The 22950-nt window shown below is 36.0% G+C and overlaps 1 protein-coding gene across 5 annotated transcripts in view; it reads left to right on the forward strand.

Annotated features, from left to right (window-relative positions):
• LOC117416870 (E3 ubiquitin-protein ligase TRIP12-like) overlaps positions 1–18010 on the forward strand; it is a 42077-nt gene extending 24067 nt beyond the window's left edge. For 3 of the 5 annotated variants that reach the window (XM_059034474.1, XM_059034476.1, XM_059034475.1), the window contains exons 16-42: positions 138–255; positions 697–853; positions 1244–1397; positions 1785–2013; positions 2353–2471; positions 2817–3021; positions 3264–3364; positions 3578–3752; positions 3876–4017; positions 4227–4418; positions 5037–5188; positions 6825–6982; positions 7091–7164; positions 7255–7454; positions 7758–7885; positions 7971–8122; positions 8249–8391; positions 8747–8903; positions 9107–9205; positions 9992–10106; positions 10488–10642; positions 12372–12536; positions 12786–12950; positions 13131–13244; positions 13624–13718; positions 14716–14819; positions 15839–18010. In XM_059034474.1, coding sequence (XP_058890457.1) covers positions 138–255; positions 697–853; positions 1244–1397; positions 1785–2013; positions 2353–2471; positions 2817–3021; positions 3264–3364; positions 3578–3752; positions 3876–4017; positions 4227–4418; positions 5037–5188; positions 6825–6982; positions 7091–7164; positions 7255–7454; positions 7758–7885; positions 7971–8122; positions 8249–8391; positions 8747–8903; positions 9107–9205; positions 9992–10106; positions 10488–10642; positions 12372–12536; positions 12786–12950; positions 13131–13244; positions 13624–13718; positions 14716–14819; positions 15839–16035 — 3965 coding nt within the window. In that variant the 3' untranslated portion in view covers positions 16036–18010. The remainder of the gene's footprint in view (positions 1–137; positions 256–696; positions 854–1243; positions 1398–1784; positions 2014–2352; positions 2472–2816; positions 3022–3263; positions 3365–3577; positions 3753–3875; positions 4018–4226; positions 4419–5036; positions 5189–6824; positions 6983–7090; positions 7165–7254; positions 7455–7757; positions 7886–7970; positions 8123–8248; positions 8392–8746; positions 8904–9106; positions 9206–9991; positions 10107–10487; positions 10643–12371; positions 12537–12785; positions 12951–13130; positions 13245–13623; positions 13719–14715; positions 14820–15838) is intronic. The other 2 variants (XM_059034477.1, XM_059034478.1) reach the window with 2 other exon arrangements.
• Positions 18011–22950: the final 4940 nt, after the last annotated feature.

Raw genomic sequence — 22950 nt, forward strand, 5'->3', positions numbered from 1 at the left:
CAATATTTTTTTTAATTTATTTATTTTAACTTTTCTAGGACGGATAGCTCATTTTGTTAAGAAAATATTTACATTTAAATAACGTATTTTGAAGTAGTCTACAGTTTCAGAGTATAAAATGTTAAATTTCTTTACAGATATAGCAGAAACTCTCCGATTCCTTCTGTGTGGAGCTTCAAATGGCAGTTGTCAAGAACAGATTGATCTTGTACCACGTAGCCCCCAGGAACTCTATGAGCTGACTTCTCTTATCTGGTAATTTTTTGCCTTTACCCTAATGGAATTCTCCAAATCCAATTTCTTAGCACTTGCTAATTTAAAATATGGTTTAAACTTATTTCACCTTATGACCACTTATCATTCAGATATTAAAAAAAGAACAGCTCACATTGCATTGCACATTGCAAGCGGAGAATTTTTCACCTGTAACATCATTGGTTCAAATACGTTAAACAGAAATATTTGTATGAATAATATAATTTTATAAATAAGGTCATTTTAAATAAAGGAAAAAAATGTGTTCACCTGTGACCAGCTGGTAGACAGGTGAATTATTTATTTATTTTTAATTTTTTTAAACCAAAACACACTATGCCTTTATTTGAGAGAATTATACATTTTCTGATCGTGTCTATAAGCTTGTTATATTGTCAATAAGTGCATGTTATTCTTGTCTTTGCCTTTTTTGTCATTCAGTGAGCTTATGCCATGCCTGCCCAGAGAGGGAATCTTTGCAGTTGATACAATGCTCAAAAAGGGAAACACTCAGAACACAGATGGTGCAATCTGGCAGTGGCGAGATGACAGAGGCCTGTGGCATCCATATAACAGAATTGACAGTCGGATAATTGAGGTACTGTTGGGCACTTTTCATACTTTATAAGTGAAGTACAGCATGCTCTGTGTGCTCCCCCCCCTCCAATTTCAGGCCAACATTGTGAATTAAAAGTAGAACTTGTATTTCAGTTAAGTACACTGCATAATAATAAACCCCGTAAAGACTTACTGGTATGTAAATGATCCCTTAATGCATTTTTAATGGTTTCAGAACCTCATTTAACTTTATGTAGAGCTTTTCTGTAGCCTAAATAAAACCGGATTCCAGATTTAAAAAACAAAAAAACAAAAAAAACTTTATTGGTAGACTAAAGCTTAATATTTTGTTTTTAATTCTCCCAACTGTATTTTAGTTGGGGTATTTCCAAGAAGTATTGATCTTTTCCTCTTATCTTTCTGCTCACAGACAGCTCATCAGAATGGTGAAGATGAGATTAGCTTATCCACCCTTGGACGTGTTTATACTATTGATTTTAATTCTATGCAGCAGATCAATGAGGATACAGGGACGGCTCGAGCAATTCAGAGAAAACCCAACCCTTTAGCCAACCCCAACACCAGTGAGTAATGTTTATTAATCACAAAGTAGCAATTTTACATATTTTAGTCTGGCATGCCAACATTAACTGGATCTTGTGTTGTAACACAATTTTGACTTTCCTTTGGTTTTGTGTTTTTATAAACATTTTGTTTGTCTTAGGGCAGCCTTCAAATATTTTTTTGGATTTCTCAGTTATTTTAGGAAATCTAGACTTTTTGCTGAATTTCCAATGCAACTGGGATGGCAAACATTTACTAATGCGCATATTGTGTATGTATATTTAAACAAAAGATTAACACTTTTTTTGGGGGGGGTGTAATGTAATTTCGTTTTTCTGCTAGCTCCTTGCTCAGGTGGTGTATGATTAAAACTGGTGTTGATGTTTTTTTTTATTATTATTTTCAAGGTGGTCATTTGGAAGTGAAGAAGGAAGATGCTAGGGCACAACTGATGAAGGAAGACCCCGAACTGGCAAAATGCTTTATAAAAACTTTGTTTGGTGTGCTGTATGAAGTGTACAGTTCTTCAGCTGGACCTGCAGTCAGACACAAGTGCCTTAGAGCAATTCTTAGGATTATTTATTTTGCTGATGCTGAACTTCTAAAAGATGTGCTAAAAAATCATGCTGTATCTAGGTAGGTGCTGTATCTAGGTAGGTACTGTACCTTTTAGCAGTACATGTAAACCTTTCATGGATAACAGTCCTTTGCATTTTAAGCACCTTGCCACATTTGTCGGGACCAAAAACATTGATTTGTACATCCTTGTAAAACTTGTCGAGTTAGGGATTGTAGTCGTGTTTTGTTCCTTGTCAATGTGTTTTGTCTTGTATGCAAATGTAAATAGGCTATTCGGCTACATTTTAATCACTATTTCCCTGCTGAACCACACTTTACTTAACATAAGACAGATATGGGCATATAATCAACAATTTAGTTTGATGTAAACCTTTATGTCATCCTTCTATGTTTCAGTCACATTGCTTCCATGCTGTCCAGTCAGGATCTGAAGATTGTAGTTGGAGCTCTACAAATGGCAGAGATTTTAATGCAGAAGTTACCCGATGTATTTGGTGTTTATTTCAGAAGAGAAGGTAATAATGAGTCTTCACATTTTGGCAATGATGTAATATATTACTCTGTGCCACAGGGGTGCCCAAAATCTAGCCTAAAACGCTGCCAGATTAATTAATTTTGCCCATTTGGCAGGAGCATTTACTATACATGGTTTGTGCCAAAGAATAAGCTAGAAATTTAAAACCAAACTAAGTAAATTATATATATATATATATATATATATATATATATATATATATATATATATATATATATATATATATATATATATAATTAGAGGAGCAGCAGTATAACCACACTGTGAAATAAGAGACTGTTGAAGTTAATATTTCTTGCATTCCTGACCTAATATTTGTTTTAAGGTGTGATGCACCAGGTGAAAAATCTAGCTGAATCGGAGACTCTCCTTACTAGCCCTCCCAAGGCTTGCACCAGTGGGACTGGAAGTATATGTACAACTACAATTAGTACAGCAACTACCACTGCTGCAGCCAATGCAACCCCAGACCTAGGCTCTCCCAGCTTCCAGCACAGCATGGATGATTCTCTGGATCTTAGTCCCCAGGGGTAAGAGAAAGTTGAATTGTGTTACACACATATTTCATTGCAAAGCTGAACTTTAATGAAATGGTTGTATAAATGTATCTGGCTATTCAGGAGCATGCATGCTATTTAACTGCAAAGCTGAACTTTAATGAAATGGTTGTATAAAATGTATCTGGCTATTCAGGAGCATGCTAAATACTCACATTAGTGAATTTTGTTGAAGCCTTTAAGATAACATGATACGTTTTAAAATATTGTTTTAGTCGATTAAGTGATGTCCTAAAGAGAAAACGGCTGCCAAAGCGTGGTCCAAGAAGGCCAAAGTATTCTCCTCCCAGAGATGATGACAAAGTTGACCATCAAGGTACACGCATTCTGCTTTTTTTTTGATGCCAATTTGATAAGATGAGCGGGTAAATGTTTATGATGTTGCTACTTGGTTATGACATTGCTATTACAAATGAGTGAATACCAGTTAGTCTTCCCCTTAAACATGAAGTACTGGGCAAAAAATGTCTATTTAAAATGTATTGTGGTGATTTAAAATGTCATCTTTTTCCTTTTATTTTCTCTGTAGCTAAGAGTCCTACTACCACACAGTCTCCCAAATCTTCATTCTTGGCAAGTTTGAACCCAAAAACTTGGGGAAAATTAAGCACTCAAACGAACAGCACCAATTCTGAACTGCCACGCACAGCTGGAGTCAGCGGTCTGGCACGGGTTCCTCCAAAAGACTCTGTATCCAATAACAGGTAAGATTTGAATAGATTTAAAGTAGCATTTGGACCACAGCAATGTTAACCAATTAGTGCTATGTCTTTTTTGATATATAAATGTTTTAGAAGTCTGTGTTAAAACATTTCTTTGTCACACAGGGATAAGATTAGGGCTTGGATAAAAGAGCAGGCCAGTAAGTTTGTGGAACGCAACTTCAGCTCTGAGAACGTAGATACAAGCAATCCTGCACTGAATGTACTACAGAGACTTTGCACTGCTACTGAACAACTCAGTCTACAGGTCTGCAGCTAAGTCTTATTTTGAATGTATTTGTATTCTGTGTTGATAATGTCGATACAAAGTGGGTAACATGTATCTTAGGAATTTCTTTTCTTTTTTTTTGGGGGGGGGGGGGGTTATTCTGTCCAGGCTGTTGCAAAACTGTCTTTGTATTTATAATTTATTTACTGGGTAGAATGTCTCAAGTAATGGTGGTTCTGTTTCTTTAGGTGGATGGTGGAACAGAGTGCCTTGTAGAAATCAGCAGTATAGTCTCAGAGTCAGATGTGTCCTCATTTGAAATCCAGCACAGTGGATTTGTAAAACAACTGCTGCTTTATTTGACCTCCAGAAGTGACAAAGACACTGTGAACCGTGATGTCAGATTAAAGAGATTCTTGCATGTGTTCTTTGGCTGTCCGGTAAGATCACTTTGAATTACTTTCTAAATATTTGATAAATGTTTTCAACAATAGTTTACAATAATTAGTTACAATAATATTGTCTAAAATAAAGGGTAATTCTCATTGGGCATATCAACATTTCTAAACTTTGCATGTATGTGTATATATATACACACCACAGGGGTCGCTGGTGCGCGGTGAGCTGAGGACACCCTGGCTGACCTAAGCCCAGCCCCCCCCCGGCACTAGGCCACCTGGGAGTTCCCGTCCACGGTCGGCAGTGGAATAGCCTGGACTCAAACCGGCGACGTCCAGGCTATAGGGCGCATTCGTGCACTCCACGCGGAGCACCTTTACCGGATGCGCCACTCGGGAGCCCGTCATTTATATATATTTTTTTTTTATCAGATCTTGCTTCTCCTAATGTGAATGTAGATTATGGCCACTTACCTGTAGAAAGCTACTGCTGTATCTTAAGAACTACATCCTGAATTTTGAGAGCTTTATGATGTGCTGTACTATTTGCTGTTGATGTAGATCATGGTGATCTACTTTTCAGGATGCAATCAACTGATCTGTCTTTTTTGTATGGGGTATGTGTTACTAAAAGTATTTGTTCTGTTTTTTTTGGCTCAGCCCCCAGGACTGGAACCTCTTGGACGATTAGAGCCTTTAGAAAATGGACCGCTAATGGCTCTTGTGCACAAAATGAACAACTGTCTTAGCCAGATGGAACAGTTCCCTGTTAAAGTGCATGACTTCCCCAGTGGGAATGGAACAGGAAGCAGGTATGAATTGTAATGAGGGGTTAAGAATTAAGTTGTGGTTGCTAATTCCTCCACTTTTAAAACGGTGAAACTGTTGACTTGGCTGTTTTTATAGTACTTCAGCTCTCTAGAAGCAGTTTTCAGCCCCCTGCACTTTCCTGCTTATTTTTACAGGTCTCAAAGTTTGCCAAAATCCTTTAGGGGCATCTGGCTTCAAAATTTGGTAGCCAACTAAAAATTAAGGGGTCAACTGAAAGATTCTTTGTTCTATAACTCCATTTCTTTTGTAATGCATTGTTCTACTGATATTAAAAGAAATGTATACAATCAATATTACTGATATAAAATATAAAATATAACTATTTAACAACCAGACATTTTTCTCTATGATAAAAAAAAATAAACATCCATCTTTCATGGTAGACTGCTAAAAAAAACAGCATATTGAAAGTTGAACATCCCTGTTACACAGAAAGCAAAGAAGAGTTTTGACTGACAACAGCCAAAAGATATGTCAAAATACCTGATGCTGGGAGTTGCACTAGTGTAACAACAAAAGCAGAGATGGAAATAAGACTCTTATTGCATTGCAGTTTCTCCCATTCTAGGTTTTACTACAAGCTTGATTCGCCACACTGTATACTTTTATTTTAGGCACAAGTTAAAAAAATGTAGGCGTGCACTGAAATATTTAGGGGCACACAAAAAAAAAAATGCTTACATTTATTATTGAATATCTACAAACCCTTTTTCCTTTCTTTCATAACACTTGTGCAGTTCAATACTCTTGCATCAACATAATTACAATAACTTTTTTTCCAACTTAAATGATTTTTAACTGCTTGGTAGCATCTTTCTCAGAATGTGCTACTTGCCTGTTATGGTAGCATGGCGGTATGGGATTTGTAGTTTTTAATGTGTGATTAACAGTGAGCAGTGGACACCAATAGACTACATTCCCAGAGTACATTACGATTGAGCTTTGAGAGTTTAGATCAGACAGACTTTTTTATTTTTATTTTCAGATGATAAAAAAAATAACGTTTTTGTTTAGTCAACCTAGGAATTTCTAGTCGCACACATGCGCCTAAATTAAAATGTATGTTCGCCCAAGCATTTTTTTTAGTCTCATATACAGAAACTGTCGGGATATTTTCATCTGTGCTACTGCTGGACGACACAGAAGGCTATTCTCATCACCTGTAACAAAAACTGTTGTGTGCTTGTATGTTAGTGCTTGTTCTGATTTGTCCCGAGATCCACCAAAAATCTCTTAGGATCCACGCATTGGCCACCACTGATGTAGAGTATCTTTTTTAAACATAGGGCAGCCTGTAAACATATGTGATTTACCAGCGATCTTTTCTCCAGTGCGTATGCACAGGTTACACAGGGTCATAGAATCGTTCCTCAATTTTAAACCAGCTGTGTGTTTGAAACGAATGGTTTGGTGGGTTTTGTTCGTATTCTCTAAACTTTTAGTGCTTTGCTTTTTTGGATTTGTTTGTTGACTTCACAGTACGATCACACGTTCTTTTAAATAAATAAATAAATACATTTTGCAGGTTCTATTTTACATCCCGCCGCCCCTGGCGACGCACAGCTTGCAAATTAGAGCTCTGCTTTTATGTAACTTGAACTTGTTTGTTTTGAACAGAGGATCCCAGGCCTTGAAATTCTTCAACACCCATCAGCTAAAATGCCAGCTTCAGAGACATCCAGACTGTTCTACCGTAAAACAGTGGAAGGGTGGCCCAGTGAAAATAGATCCGTTGGCTTTGGTACAGGCTATTGAAAGATACCTTGTTGTCAGAGGTTTGAAGTTGATTTATTAATTTATTGATTTAAAATGTCTGTGTGTATAATTGACATTGACTTGAATGATTTTAAGGTTTTTCAAGTCAAAAACTATGTATCTGTTAGGGTATGGAAGAATTCGAGAGGAAGATGAAGACAGTGACGACGATGGGTCAGATGACGAAATTGACGAATCTCTGGCACGTACAATTGATTACTTTTTTTTCTCTTAAGGGGCGAGGGTGAGTTGTCTTGTTTTCTAACACTATGGATTTTCATTTTTTTCTTAGGCTGCACAGTTTTTGAATTCAGGAAACGTGAGGCACAGGCTACAGTTTTACATTGGAGACCACTTGCTACCATACAACATGACGGTTTACCAGGCAGTTAGACAGTTTAGTATACAGGCTGAAGAGGAGCGCGAGTCCACAGATGATGAAAGCAACCCCTTAGGAAGGGCTGGAATCTGGACAAAGACCCACACAATATGGTATTTGTATGTTCTGTGCAACACTTCCTCTGTTTTCATAAGATCATTTCAGGGTAGTAAAAACTTTAATCCTAATAGTCTTATACAGTAATTGGCTATATTGTCTCAGAACATGTACAGAACATGTTTTTTTTTAAAAGAACATAGCTCAATGTGTTTAATAGAATGCATCTTCACAATGTCGCAGTTGTATTAGTTGGCACATTCAGTTGTACAAATGTGCTCATATGTGGGGAGACTAAATAGAAATGTTTAGCTTTTCCACTTAAGTTAACAGAGTATTAAAATGATCCCTTTTCTTAGGTACAAGCCAGTGAGAGAAGATGAAGATAGCAATAAGGATGTGGTTGGTGGAAAGAGAGGACGTGCACAAACCGCACCAACTAAAACCTCCCCTCGAAATGCAAAAAAGCATGATGAACTGTGGCATGGTAGGAACTGTTCTTTTGTGGATTTTAATTTATTAAAGCAATGGTGCATTTAAATGCAGACTTTAAAAGTTTAATTTTTTTGCAGATGGGGTGTGTCCTACAGTGGCAAACCCATTAGAAAATTACCTAATTTCAGTCCCACCTGAAAACATAACATTTGAGGACCCTTCTCTTGATGTGATCCTACTTCTAAGAGTTCTTCAATCAGTAAGCAGATACTGGTTTTATCTATACGATGTAAGTGTGATCATTTTTATTAGGGTACATGCTATTTTTGTATTCTTGAATTACACATATATAAATAATCCTGCAGGTCATTTATCAGTGTAACGATGGACTAATTCATACATGGTTTGTTTGTAGAATGCCACCTGCAAAGAGATTATTCCTACCAGTGAGTTTATCAACAGCAAACTTACTGCAAAAGCTAACCGGCAACTTCAGGATCCCTTGGTTATCATGACTGGTAACATCCCACCGTGGCTAACAGAGCTTGGGAAAACCTGGTAAGTTATACAAGAAATGTGAAATATCAGTTGTGCAGTTTTGTGGTTAAAGATTTCATGTTAACATATTGCAAGAAAAAAAGTGAATGAAATATGGATTAGACTGGTCTCCTACTGGGAGCGCCTATTTTATATTTGCTGTCGCACCCAAGTAAATTGTTGTCTTTAAACAATGTCCATCAGGATACCTTTTAATGTCTAAAACCAGTACTGTTAGATAGTAAGCATTTACTATTGTGTATCTGGCAAGTGTTTGGTAGGTATACATATAATTTATTATAAAACAGCCTTTTAAAATTGTAAAATTAAATGTTTGTATGTCTTGTAAATAAAAGATTGCTGCTTTCTTTTTTAGCCCATTTTTCTTCCCCTTCGATACCCGACAAATGCTGTTTTATGTGACAGCCTTTGATCGAGATCGGGCCATGCAGCGGTTACTGGACACAAATCCAGAAATTAATCAGTCTGATTCCCAAGACAGCAGAGTTGCACCGCGATTAGACAGGAAGAAGGTGAGATTATAACTTCATGTCAGATGCACTTTTTAATCACCATTTTCCAGATAAATGGATGTACATCAGTCTCACCAGCAAGACAAAAGAAACGCAATGTGCATGAACTTTTTTGAAATGCCCTCTATTATACTTACATTTTTTAATTCTGCTTTTTACTTATGTATAAATGTTTCTGAAATTTATTTTCCTTTCTTTTACAGCGCACTATAAACCGTGAAGAGTTATTGAAACAAGCTGAATCAGTAATGCAAGATCTTGGCAGCTCAAGAGCAATGTTGGAAATACAGTACGAAAATGAAGTATGTGTTCTCAAATAAATCCGCTTTTAAATTAATGTTTATTGGGCTATGAGGTATTGCATATTTTGGTTCAGAATTGCATTAGCAAAGTTTTTTATTGTTGTTTAAGGGCTCCTTCACATTTGGTTTGTTGAGGGCTTAAGTACAGTCTTGGGATCATTTGGAGGTTAATGTAAAATGTCCAAATTAACTTGATGGTTCTGAGTTCACTTTTTGCTAACTGTACTGTGTAATCAATGGTGGTTCTAATGAAACCACACTGACAATCAAACTCTTAAAAGTAGTGAAAGATGCAAAAGCTATACACTCTGAATTGGAAGAATGCCAAATCAGTACATTTTTTAAATTAATATCCTGGCATTATCGTATTGCATTGATATTCAACAAAATTACATATTATGAGTTATGCACTTATCTGATCTCCCACCCCTCGTATTGAACATAGTGCAATGCTGCCATCTCTGACATCACCTGACTGCATCACAGGTGAACCTCTTGCACGGATATAGAAAAATGAACTGAGTTTGCTTACAAAAATTGGGTGTGAAACTAACACGCTCTCAGATTACAAAAATAAGAATGTGAACCAGTCAGATTAACTAAGTTTGGTTTCTTGCATTGTGAAAACAAATTAACTTTGATTCTCTTTCACTTGAACAAAACTCAGTTCGATTTTGAAGTGAACTCAGTGTGAAGGGACCCTTTTAAAAGAACTGAATCGCCATAAATTAAAATCAGATGTCAGCAGAGATGCAATACCAGATTTTCAACTTTTAATATTTTTAGGTTGGAACTGGCCTGGGACCCACATTGGAGTTTTATGCACTTGTATCTCAGGAACTGCAGAGATCTGACCTTGGCTTATGGAGAGGAGAGGAAGTTGCCTTGTCAAACCCAAAAGGTAAAGCAGTGTTACACTATCGGGTGTCTTTATACCAGGGTTCTCCAACCCTAGTCCTGGAGAGCAACTGTGGCTGCTGGTTTTCGTTTCAACCAATCTCTCATTTACTTAATTGAACCAATTATTGGTTTAATTAGTCAAGATTAACATGTGTTCCAGATCTTTAGCCACTGATGGTGTGAAGACACCTATAAAACCTGCTGGATAGGAGCTCTCCAGGACCAGGGTTGGAGACCCCTGCTCTATACAGACCTTCTCTTTCTGTTGTATCTTGTGATTATGTGTTTCATGGAAAATAAAACTGAGCAAGCCTTTTTTTTTAATAAAATAAGTGGAGAAGCTCATTTTTGTTTATATTCAAACAATTTCTTTGTCCAACAGGAAGCCAAGAAGGGACCAAGTACGTCTTCAATTCACGGGGTCTGTTTGCTGTTCCTTTTGGAAGGACAACTAAACCGGCTCATATAGCTAAGATTAAGATGAAGTTTCGTTTTCTGGGAAAATTAATGGCCAAGGCCATCATGGATTTCAGATTGGTAGGTTCACAAGCAAATAGTGTTCTGTCCTTGCTACAGAATGGATACTTGCATGTTATGTAAAAGCAAATCCATAATTTATAATGCATACAGTTGACATTTTTTTGATACTGGCAAGTTATTTACATATTTAAATTGCTATGTACACTGCTGTGCAAAAGTCTTAGACATTTTGCATTTTTCTACTCTGATGCATAAGGAAACTAAAACTTTGTGTTCAATGCAAATACACCTTTATGAAAAAAAATCTTACTCAAATAACCAAATTCATACACAATATACCTTGATATAAACTAATAGTAAATATGTCCACCCTTTTCCTTCAAAACCATTGAAATTCTTCTTGGGACACTTTCAAATTGTGTTATAAACTCTTATGGAATGGTGTTCCACGCTTCTTCCAAGACCTTCCAGAGATCATCTAAGTTGCTGGGAATCTTTTTTACTTTCTTTGTTCAAGTAGTCCCATGCAGCTTCAATGATATTGAGATCTGGGCTTTGAGGGGGCCATTCCATGCGTTGAAGGACTCCAGCTTCCTCTTTCTTTTGCAAATAAGTTTTAATTATTCCAGCGAAGAGTTTTGGATCGTTATCTTGCTGTAAGATGAAGTTTGGACCAATAAGTCTTGCACCACTGAGGATAGCACAGTGGATTCAAATTTGTTTATACATTGCTGCAGTCAATATACCATCAATTTTCCAACACCACTTGAGGATATGCACCCCCAAACTTGAATTGAACGTCCTCCATGCTTAATTGTTGGATTCAAGCAAGGCTCTTTATAAGTTTCAGTTACAGCTTTTTGGGTCTTCCAGTCCTGGGTTTGTCAATTACAGATGATATTTCTCTGTACTTGTTGATTATGCTTCGTATACCACACCTTGAAAATAAAGTGATGCGAGCTATTTCACTCAATATTTTTCCTTCTTTATGCAGAAACACAGTTCTATGGCGATCTTCTACTGAAATTTTATCCATTTTGTTTTAAGCTTACAGTTAATCGTGATAGATCTGTATTGTGCAGTACGAAAAGTGGGCTTTTAGCTTTATGGATGTGTAGAGAGAAACACTTGTTAATGACAAGGAACAACTGACAGTGAGTCTTCAGTTAGATTTGATTGGTAAATGTGATGGATTAGTTACTACAACACTTCATATTAGCTGCTCATGTATAGTTTACTTTGAGTTCACAAGTTTTTGAATATTCTGATCAATGTGCATTAAAGATTGCTAAATGGCAAACTTGGTTTCTTCTCACCCAAACTAAGCAGTATTAATAACAGTCAAAGTTGTTATAATAGTAGAAAACACTAGTGGAATCTTTGAGTAAATTCTTGATGCTCATAACATCCACATATTGTAACTCCTGAATGTCTCTAAGACGTTTGCACAGCAGTGTGTATATTTGGATGCAAATTCTTTAGGCATTGTATTTTTTGCATAGATTTGAATTGTGTATCTAGGACACCTTTGGAAATAAGATGTACATCTCAATAGGTTGCCGTCCTGATTAAACAATAAAGAATTGAATATCTTGATGCCTATATTAGAGCGAGGAAAAAGATTATGGCTGTAATGTAATCCTACCGGTCATAATATCAATGAAAAGATGTGGCAAATTCATTACACAGTATCTTCAAGCCCATTTATTCTTCTTCTTCTTCTTCTTATTATTATTATTATTATTATTATTATTATTATTATTATTCTTTTATTTTTTATTATTAGTTGGACCTTCCTCTTGGGCTGCCATTTTACAAGTGGATGCTGCGTCATGAGTCCTCAGTCAGCTCCCATGACCTCATTAACATTGATCCTGGCGTAGCCAAATCAATTCATCACCTTGAGGACATCATCAGACAGAAAAAGAAACTGGAACAGGATAGGACGCAGGTAAAGGCAGCAGTCTGGTTTCAATGGCAGAGAAACCTTTTTCTTCAACTTTTAGATTGGTGTTGAACACTTTCACATTCCAGCACCAGGTGGCACTCTTTCTCTTAAGATGTCAAAAGAAAATGCATGATACTATTTAAATTCAGAGGTTAAGCTAACAAAATTTAAAATTGATTAATAGAACTTAACTAATTTTACATTTGGTCAACAGTAGATGAATGATTCAATTGAGCTGTCTTTGTTTTACAGTCAAGGGAATCTCTGCAGCAGTCTTTAGAAAGTCTGAACATGAACGGTTGCTCTGTGGAAGACTTGGGTCTTGACTTCACTTTGCCAGGTTTTCCTAACATTGAGTTAAAGAAAGGAGGCAAGGATGTCCCAGTAAACATCCACAATCTAGAAGAGTATCTAAGGGTATGTGTAATATAATTATGGGTGTGTTGGAAGAGTTGCTATTGTTGTGTTGTATTGAGAGGTAATATTTTGGTAATATGATATTACAGTATTCTGTGAAAGGCCAGCAGGATCAATATGTATTGTTCTCACATTTTGTCCTGCTCCCTAACTTATCAAATTTCTGCCATGTTTTTGCAGTTGGTTGTGTACTGGACTTTGAATGAAGGTGTTTCCAGACAGTTTGAGTCATTCAGGGAAGGATTCGAGTCAGTCTTCCCTCTGCAGCACCTGCAGTATTTCTATCCTGAAGAGGTAAACCTGCAGTATATATTTCTCTAGTGGTCTGTGGAAATCAGTTTCTTCTAGTTCTGCAATCCCTTTACTTTTTTGTCTACTCCAGCTTTGAACATGTAAGAGATTTTACAGAAATGTGTTTTAGGCCAGTTCAGTTATATCTTGGTTCTCATTTTACTGAATGTTTTGGGGTAGACAATTACATATCATGGAACTTGTAGAGCTCTAATTTTAATTAAAAGGAAACATTACAATTACAACATTTAATTTTAATGCACAATATTTGAATATTAGGTCTGTAAACCCTTGACGGATTGGCAAGGTTTCATGGAATGGCCTTGGAAACATTGGTACCCCTTAGCCTCTTAATATTTAAAGCACCTTTTTTTATATACAGCTGGATCAATTGCTTTGTGGTAGCAAGTCGGAGACCTGGGATGTTAAAACATTAATGGAGTGCTGTAGACCAGACCATGGGTATACCCATGACAGGTAACTGTTACATAGATGTTTGAAACGTATAACTTCTGTCTGCATTTTTTCTAAATGTACAGCTATGACCAAAAGTTTTGCATCACCTATAATTTTAGGATTGAGGCTAATTATAAAAAAAGTGTATATAATTGTAGGTCTTTTATTTAACATCATGTAATCAAGGAAACTACAACATATCGCAAAAGCATAATAGTACTACTCAGAGATGAGAAATCTCTGCTGATTGGCAGTTTTCCGCTTTTACTCGGTCCCCCGGGGCTATTGATGTGATCATTGCAGATCCAATTAAGGTGGTTGTGCTTTACGTAGCCCATTGGCGCTTGCAGACGACTGTCTTTGCCAGTTGCTATTTAATGGGTCCACAAACAACTACTGTAAATTAAAGATTCCTGCCACTAAAGCTTTTTTTACTTCTTGCAAGTACAGTATTTCAAGTTATTTCAAAATGTCACATTTTTTCAATTGTCAGTTTAAGTATATGGAAAACTACAAAGCGGTATATAATTCAATATGTTAACGTAACATTATTCAGCAGGTTTCTTTTGACTGTCAGGCAAAATAAGTTAATTCTATAGGGTGGTGCAAGCCTTTGGCACTAGCTGTACCTACTACTACCACTACTGCTGAGCATGACGCATGTTAAAAATTAACAGTAGATAAGGCAAAATAATCTTGTGGTTACTTGCCTGATTTAGTACAGAAGCAGCCCATCTGCATTATAAAGAAATATAATTGAAAAGTCTAGATATTCAGTTGTGTGGAAAATTATGCCAGTTACTGGGGACAATTTTATTAATCTGGTTAAATGCTGCTTACTACTTGTTCACAATAGTCTGGTTAATTTAAATGGAACTGGATTTAATGTTATGTTAACATTAAGTGTTTTTGGGGGTGCAGGCAAACCATAAACCCAAAACCCTACTTTAAAACAACTGTTTCATTCAAGACAGCTTGATTCATTTTGTAACTCCTCTCCAACCGTTTCTGTCAACAGTCGTGCTGTCAAGTTCCTGTTTGAAATTCTCAGCAGTTTTGATGCTGAGCACCAAAGGCTGTTTCTACAGTTTGTTACTGGTAGTCCAAGACTACCTGTGGGAGGTATGTTATTTTCATTTTTATGTAGTTCCTACCAAGCATTTGAATGTACAGTAGAGAATAAATTATCTGAACTAATTGGGACCGATACTAGTTCGCATAGTCGATTTGTATGGATAATTGAACAGGTATTAAAAACAATTACTGTACCTTTAATGTATAGAATAAAGTTAACATACACAAGTACCTACTGATGATATGTAGCTCGCAACCTATTCTATCACATTAAGCATATAACATTACAAAGCTTTACAAATCATTTAAATTAATGCAATTCAGTAAAATTACCACATACAGTGAAGGTAATGAAATACTGTAATATTAAACATAGCATATACCAAACTTTTAAAATCATCAAAGAATACACTTCAGTACAACTTTGGCACATTACTGAACTTTAGGAATCATTAAACTTCAAAAATTCTGTAAAATGTTTCTATACTTTGATACTTGCTGTTAAGACATTGTAATAGCGTGCAATTGAAGTGAATAAAATAAGTTATTGGCTGCTCAATAACATAGACAGGATCTCCAGGCCTTACTGACAAAATAGAAGAAAAACCAAGAATGTTGACTGAAAGATGACTGTTTTAATTTGCTTAACTGCAACAACTTAAAGCACACATTGCTCCATCTAAGGTTTTGGTGGTCTGTAACTTTCGTTTGCCTCAGTCTGCTGGTCCTTTTTTTGGCAGCTAAATCTTGTAGCCGTTTTAGCAGCAGAAGCTGTTTGCGTAATACACCACTTGTAATTCATCACGTGGTTACAGGTGCGTTCGGTTGATTAGACAGTATGGTTGATCAACGATCGGATAATTGACTCTCTACTGTATTTAAGTTTTAATGAACCATGTAATGTCGAGGCTTCAAGCAGAACATTTTATATAGGTTCAAAGATGCTGCTTTATGTAGCAAAGAAACTCAGTATAAATCTATTTTTAAAATCTTAATCGACTGTTCACTGAACTGATCTGTGTTTCTTCAGTCAGTTGTGTTATTTTTATGTTTTTTATTTAATACAGGCTTCAGGAGTTTGAACCCCCCGCTGACCATTGTCCGCAAGACATTTGAGTCTACGGAGAATCCTGATGATTTTCTGCCCTCTGTAATGACCTGTGTCAACTATCTCAAGTTACCAGACTACTCTAGTATTGATATAATGCGTCAAAAACTGTTGATAGCTGCTAGAGAGGGGCAGCAATCGTTCCACCTCTCCTGATTGCAACGTTTAAATGCCTTTTACAGTAAAAGAGAGAAAGAAATCATGTGTTTTTTTTTTTTTATCACCTACATTGAGGCAATGTGTGTACAGCCGCCTTGCTGTAGAAAGCAGCCTGCAGAAATTACAGACTTGATATACATATTTGCTGCCCCTTCTCCCACAAAGACATTACATGCCCCACAGATTTCACTGAAGACTAATGATATATCTTTAGTTGAAGAGTTGGGGAAAAAAAAAAAGAAAAATTGATGGGTGACATTTTTAAACTTGCATTGCTGTGTGATATTTGAAAAGGGATTTTTCTTTTCAGGATGGTAGAACAACAAATGTCACTTTGCAGTTTAATTTTGGGGTGTGTATTTCCATCTAGCAAAGTCTATAGTTTTGTTCCAAAGATTATTTTTTTTTTGTACAGCCATAAATTATCAGATGCGTTGTGATTTAGCTTCACGTATGTTCACTCGTCATTTTCCCTGGTTTTTAGTTTGTCCATTTACATTGTTTGTATAATATACCACCAATGTGTGTGTGTTGTATTTGGGTTCTTCTTTTTTGTGTATTTCTTTATCTTGCAAACAGATAGTTGTTACAGGTGGTTGAATGCGGGTAAAAATCAAAACCCTAGTTTCCCCCCTAAGTTAAAAATTGTGAAAAGTCTCCATTTTTTAAAGCGTTTCATCACATTGTTACAAATATAATCAAAACGCTTTAATTACATAGTATTTTGCTTATAGTTTCTTAGTGTAGGTCATTTTTGCTGAATCTCTGAAAGACACACTAGTTGCTGAGTACCAGATTATATCTGGCAAGAAAATCATATTAATAAAAGCTGAGAGTGCTCTATTTATATTTTGTAGTTAAGCAAAATTGAGCAGGTCGATCATTTTTTATTGTTTTATGGCCAGCTAGCATTTCACATTAATGTAAGGAAAAAAAGTTAATATGCAGTTCCTTGCTCTGTTGGCAGTGAGATGGCTGGTTATTTTAATTTTGCTGTAGTTCTATATCAATCCATCTATCTCTATATGTGTGTATATGTGTGTGTGTGTGTGTGTGTGTGTGTGTGTGTGTGTGTATATATATATATATATATATATATATATATATATATATATATATATATATATACACACACACACACACTTTTTTTTTTTTTTGCTGCTAGCTTGGAACAAACAGTTGAGCGCTCCTGACATGTATGGACATGGATAAGGCACCTGTAAGCAATGCTCTGTCCAACTGTTCATGTGTTGGTTTTTGAGATCTGCAATAATTTTCTTCGTCGGGTTCATGTTTTTACCTGAACATAAATAAAATAACTGTTTGACTCACTACTTTTTTTTTTTTTTTTCTTCTTTTTTTTTTTTTAGTTTTTATTGTATTGCAGTGGCATTTGTTTAAGATGGTTTTTGATCAAATGTAAAGTTTAAAGAAGACTGATTAAAACAATCGAGGCAATGTTTTGTTTTTTTTTGTTTTGTTTTTTTGTTTGAAGGAGCTTCAATAGGGCTTGATTACTCTGTATTGTGCAACAGCAGCAGTCCACCACTCAAGATCGTTTAGACTCTTGGGACAGACATCTAGTTTAAGTGGACCAACGAAGAATTATTTGGTGTAGCTGTTCTTAGTAGCTGTTGTTCAACAGCATTACAGACCCTGAACCTTCATATTTGAAATCTGGGTAAAAGTTTAGGGTGAGAAAGACTGACCTTGTCACTTTTGTTAAACATAGATGCCAACACTCCAATACTACAAATGTAAATGGTTAAGACTGAAAGGGAGTTTTTTTGTGTTAATTGAGATGTTCTTGGAGTAGATGCATGAAGCACATGGAATTTAATTTTGATCTCTTCAAGTGTTCTTGACATCCACATTGTTTTAATTTGCCCTGTAACATTTAACATGTACTCTGTTCCATTCATTCTCTCTTTTTGCTAATTTAATAATCTTTATATTAAAAATGATAATGGCACAGTAGATTCAGTGTTTCTTGATCTCAGCACAGATAAGACATCTCCACTGACCACTCTACGTACCATCTCACAAGAATGCAAATACTTTTTTATTTAGTTCTGTCGGTTTGTGAAACGCACATTTAGCAAAGGAAAACTACAAAAGCCTCTGAAATAGACATACACCAGCACTCAGCAACCATTGTGCATTAATGACAGAGTATACATGTCTCTTGCATATAAAAAAGGGAGTGGGCTCCAAGAATTGTCATCAGAGGGAGTTTTGACAGGTGAGGCAGAAGATAAATTATTTCAGTTAAAGTACTGTAAGTCAGTTGGACAGGAGCCCTGTTATGAAGTGGCCTAATGCCTAAAATAGCAACCTGTCCTTGATTTTAAAGTTCCTTGCTACTAATGACCCAGGCAAAGCAAAATGCTAGTTGTTGCTCATTTCCAAGTGGGGTACCTGGTAAATGATAACTTAGAAGGGTTTTGTAAGTTACACTAAAAAATAAAAAAAATGAAATACAGCAAATGTAAGAAATTTTAAACATTTAATTTGAAAATAATATTTTGACATTTGGTTTAAAAGGGTGTTGTTAGTGGATAGATGTGTAGGGATACTAGTTACAAACCACTAAAGGTAACTAAAGTCACTTACTGTGGTACATCCCTACTGAAATACAAACTGATACAAACCGGACCCAGTGGAAAATACAAATCTTATATCTATTGTTGAGCTAATTTAGGTGTATAAATAAAGCAATTTGAGAGGAACAGAAAATTATAGTTTGTTAAATGTAATATTCACCATTCTAGGTAGTGTCTATAGTAATATTTGTTAGAATGTTTGTAAAACAGTTGTGTTGTGTTTTTAGTGGGAGTTTACTGGAAGTTAACTCCTAACTTTAATCAAATGATTTGTTTGGAGTCTAATAGGTTAAACATGTATCAAACTGTATATTAACTCTTAAATTTCATAAACCTGGAATGTATGTTTCGAAATATCTGTTCAGACATTATCCATGTTCAAACAGAATTATTTAGTCACACAAAACTGCATATTTGGCATAATGGAAACAATACAAAAAAATGCATTAAAGTAGGCAAATGTTTGGATATTGTTTATTTTAAAGGGTGCTACTATAGATTTGCATTATTAAAGATTAAACTTTTTATCCATAATATATATATATATATATATATATATATATATATATATATATATATATATATATATATATACAGTACTGTGCAAAAGTTTTAGGCAGGTGTGAAAATGCTGTAAAGTAAAAATGCTTTCAAAAATAGACATGTTAATAGTTTATATTTATCAATTAACAAAATGCAAAGTGAGTGAACAGAAGAAAAATCTACATCAAATCAATATTTGGTGTGACCACCCTTTGCCTTCAAAACAGCATCAATTCTTCTAGGTACACTTGCACACAGTTTTTGAAGGAACTCGGCAGGTAGGTTGGCCCAAACATCTTGGAGAACTAACCACAGTTCTCTGTGGATTTAGGCAGCCTCAGTTGCTTCTCTCTCTTCATGTAATCCCAGACAGACTTGATGATGTTGAGATCAGGGCTCTGTGGGGGCCATACCATCACTTCCAGGACTCCTTGTTCTTTACGCTGAAGATAGTTCTTAATGACTGCCACTGTATGTTTGGGGTCGTTGTCATGCTGCAGAATAAATTTGGGGCCAATCAGATGCCTCCCTGATGGTATTGCATGATGGAGAAGTATCTGCCTGTACTTCTCAGCATTGAGGAGACCATTAATTCTGACTAAATCCCCAACTCCATTTGCAGCAATGCAGCCCCAAACTTGCAAGGAACCTCCACCATGCTTCACTGTTGCCTGCAGACACTCATTCGTGTACTGCTGTCCAGCCCTTCGGCGAACAAACTGCCTTCTGCTACAGCCAAATATTTAAAATGTTGACTCATCAGTCCAGAGCACCTGCTGCCATTTTTCTGCACCCCAGTTCCTGTGTTTTCGTGCATATTTGAGTCACTTGGCCTTGTTTCCATGTCGGAGGTATGGCTTTTTGGCCGCAAGTCTTCCATGAAGGCCACTTCTGACCAGACTTCTCCGGACAGTAGATGGGTGTACCAGGGTCCCACTGTTTTCTGCCAATTCTGAGCTGATGGCACTGCTGGACATCTTCCGATTGCGAAGGGAAGTACGCATGATGTGTCTTTCATCTGCTGCAGTAAGTTTCCTTGGCCGACCACTGCATCTACGGTCCTCAACGTTGCCCGTTTCTTTGTGCTTCTTCAAAAGAGCTTGGACAGCACATCTGGAAACCCATGTCTGCCTTGAAATTTCTGCCTGGGAGAGACCTTGCTGATGCAGTATAACTACCTTGTGTCTTGTTGCTGTGCTCAGTCTTGCCATGGTGTATGACTTGACAGTAAACTGTCTTCAGCAACCTCACCTTGTTAGCTGAGTTTGGCTGTTCCTCACCCAGTTTTATTCCTCCTACACAGCTGTTTCTGTTTCAGTTAATGATTGTGTTTCAACCTACATATTGAATTGATGATCATTAGCACCTGTTTGGTATAATTGTTTAATCATACACCTGACTATATGCCTACAAAATCCCTGACTTTGTGCAAGTGTACCTAGAAGAATTGATGCTGTTTTGAAGGCAAAGGGTGGTCACACCAAATATGGATTTGATTTAGATTTTTCTTCTGTTCACTCACTTTGCATTTTGTTAATTGATAAATATAATCTATTAACATGTCTAGTTTTGAAAGCATTCTTACTTTACAGCATTTTTTTCACACCTGCCTAAAACTTTTGCACAGTACTGTATGTATATATATATATATATATATATATGTGTATATATATGTATATGTATATATATATATGTGTGTATATATATATATATATATATATATATATATATATATATATATATATATATATATGTATATGTGTGTGTGTGTGTGTGTGTGTGTGTGTATATATATATATATATATGTATGTATATATATATATATATATATATATATATATATATATAAAAATTAAAAAATGACTTCCTTCCATAATGCAAATGGTGTAATGGAAGGTCCCATGTGCACCTCCTGGATTTTACAATGTTGTCAAATCTCTTTGCAACTGAGCAAAAAACTTGGTTTCTGAGCATTCCAACATGAAAATGGTTGTAGATAAAACAAACAATAATTATTGTAAGACATTATTAAAGGAATATTGGCCATATGTGTTTGATTCACGTGCTTTGTGTGGTGATTTTTATATTGTTCTATTTATTTATTACCACTGTGAGAAACCTAAGTCACCTGCCTTCCCTTTACCTTATGGATGAATTTTAACACATTTCAGGGATACTGTGACAGGCTACTTTATATGACACATTTTACACATGTGTTTCCTGTTCTTCTGTAGTGCTGAGCCAAAAGCTGGCATTCAGCAGCAAGTGCATACCTGTGGTCTGAGAATTTAGCCACTTTATTATTCAATTCAATTCAATATTAAATAGTAGCAAAAGTTTCCCCTGCTTGCTGAGATGATACGCTTGAGTACAGAGTTGATGGTATTACTAAGCACTTTAAAATGTGAAGTACAGTGGAAGAACACAATTGCTGCTAAAAATTATCTTGTATTCCTGGTGTAGTGCATGCGGGATAGCTGCTGTGTTTCACATATATGCATGTAAATTGTATGTCATTTCAGCCATACTATATATACAGGGATGCCATAAAGTGACCTGGGTATATTCACGCATGCTGTTTTAGTGAGCTGTATTTAAGAAATAGCACATAAGCCATGGAGAAATAAAAAAATAATTGCTGTTGGGGTCTCTCAAATCAAAGGTCTAACAACATCCATACTGTACCTTAGCTTCAAAAGTTCTGTGCAGCGCTCTCCTGGAGCTGCTAGTTGAAACGAAAGGTGACCATATTGAGTTTGCCTTTTTGTTTTTGTGTTTACATTTTGTATTTTAGTGTTAACCAACTGGGACATGCACCTTTCCTTTGGGCTTTTTGTTTTTTTTTATCGCTTCACTGTGTTTCCCCAGGGCTTGTCCTGTGTGTACCAAAACCAGCATTGTAAAGAAAGTAGCTGGATAAACCACATGATGAGTGGATACTGTATATACCCCAAGTGATTTTTAACCACCCTGTATATTGATCATTACTTCAGGGTACAAGGAGCAACATGGAGCAATTTGATTCCAAAACGTGCTAGAATGATAAATGGGTGTTTCATTGAGAAGCCAGGGAGCTCTTATCTTGATTTAACAGCATGTTTTTAGAAATACAAGTGTATGCTGTGTTCAAGTATTTAGTATCTAATTAAAAATGATCAATGACAGATCTTGGTTCTTAAACCTGTTACATTAATATAAAAGCAACTAAGCACATAACAAACAAAAAAAACAAATATATACAGACGTGCTCAATTAAAAGCTATTTTATCATGTATACTTGCATGCCTTTGGTATGTCATAGAATAAAGCAAAGAAGCTGTGAAAAGAGATGAATTATTGCTTATTCTACAAAGATATTCTAAAATGGCCTGGACACATTTGTTGGTACCCCTTAGAAAAGATAATAAATAATTGGATTATAGTGATATTTCAAACTAATTAGTTTCTTTAATTAGTATCACACATGTCTCCAATCTTGTAACCAGTCATTCACCCTATTTAAATGGAGAAAAGTAGTCACTGTGCTGTTTGGTATCATTGTGTGCACCACACTGAACATGGACCAGAGAAAGCAAAGGAGAGAGTTGTCTGAGGAGATCAGAAAGAAAATAATAGACAAGCATGGTAAAGGTAAAGGCTACAAGACCATCTCCAAGCAGCTTGATGTTCCTGTGACAACAGTTGCAAATATTATTAAGAAGTTTAAGGTTCATGGAACTGTAGCCAACCTCCCTGGGCGTGGCCGCAAGAGGAAAATCGACCCCAG

The sequence above is a fragment of the Acipenser ruthenus genome, chromosome 12 (genome assembly GCF_902713425.1).
Source record: "Acipenser ruthenus chromosome 12, fAciRut3.2 maternal haplotype, whole genome shotgun sequence".
NCBI lineage: Eukaryota > Metazoa > Chordata > Actinopteri > Acipenseriformes > Acipenseridae > Acipenser > Acipenser ruthenus.